General features: G+C 36.9%; 1 protein-coding gene across 1 annotated transcript in view; it reads right to left on the reverse strand.

The window, feature by feature from the left end:
• The window catches only part of LOC106523009 (troponin C, skeletal muscle), a gene marked incomplete at its 5' end in the record, with an annotated part of 4717 nt that overhangs the window by 357 nt on the left and 3117 nt on the right, over positions 1–1243 (reverse strand). The window contains 1 exon segment of the mRNA XM_014016289.1: positions 1–284. Within this exon segment, the coding sequence (XP_013871743.1) occupies positions 253–284 (32 nt within the window).

The raw sequence follows: 1243 nt of genomic DNA on the forward strand, positions 1-1243 counted from the left end.
CAGCTGCCAGCAGGACAGCTGGGTGCTCCGCCAGGGAAAACCATCTTCAGCTTAAAAGGTCTGAACTCGTACTTATAAATATCCCCAACAACTCTCTGAGCTTCATGTGAGAAGAAGAAGAGGRCTGAGTGGGGGGGTAGGTGGTGGTGGTGGGGTATTTAATTTACACCCATTTCCGTGGCGCATCAGGTTTGTGTTCAGAGTTTTATCTTTGCTTTTATTTTCTCACAAAGGAATGTCAAGCAGGACTCCTCACTGGACGTTTTCCATCATCTTCAGAAACTCTGCAGGGAGAAAGAGTCGAACCAACAAGAAACATTTCAATCAGTCAACAATCACAACTCACACACGTTACAAATAAACACATGAATGATGAATTTAAAGTTTGTAAAAAGTCTATATCCTTTAAAGCAGGAGTTCTCAAACTTTTTGGGTCTGGGGACCCCTTACACGTGTGAAAAACTTCCAGGGACCGCCTCATAAACCCCGTACTGTTTTAGAAATAATTTACTGTCATTTTAACCCCTAAACACTAAGAGAATATATTTTGGTTTGGTTTAGTATGTTTGTTTACTAGTGTATTGTTCACCATCTTAATTTTTCAAATAAAATCCAAAATAAAACTTTATTGAAATTTTTGGAGGACCCCCCCAAGATAGGGCTTGTGGACCCCTGGGGGTCCTGGAACCCCAGTTTGAGAACCTCTAGTTTAAAGACCCAGTGACATAAATTTTTTGTCATGAATATGAATTCATTTTTGGAAAGATAATATTGATAACTTATTGCAAAAAAAAAAAAAAATCACGCTGCTGAGATGAACAGTTGAGATATTTGCATGTGAAGTAACAGGAAGTGATGTCACCAGGGAATGATTGGCGAAAACTCAGACTGTAGAAAATAATCTGATAATCTAAACTACCAGAGCGACACAAAGAATAATTAGAGTTCAAATAATATTTCTTTAATAAACAAAGACCAGGAAAAAAGTTCCCCCTTTGATGTCACTTCCTGTTTCACTTTGGCTGAGCAAAGTTCAAAAGAAAAAATGCAAGCTGTGTGACAGAACGTGTAAAATCATGAGTATTAGTCCAAGTTTCCTAAATGTAAAGATGTTTTCTTTGACTTTTTGTATTTGTCATGTCACAGAAACTTTAAATAAATACTGATACTTTTGTACAATCAAACTAAATGTCTGAAGATTTTATTGGATGTGAAGATTAGATTAGTCCACATACAGCATAAT

The sequence above is a fragment of the Austrofundulus limnaeus genome, unplaced genomic scaffold (assembly GCF_001266775.1).
Source record: "Austrofundulus limnaeus strain Quisiro unplaced genomic scaffold, Austrofundulus_limnaeus-1.0 Scaffold142, whole genome shotgun sequence".
NCBI lineage: Eukaryota > Metazoa > Chordata > Actinopteri > Cyprinodontiformes > Rivulidae > Austrofundulus > Austrofundulus limnaeus.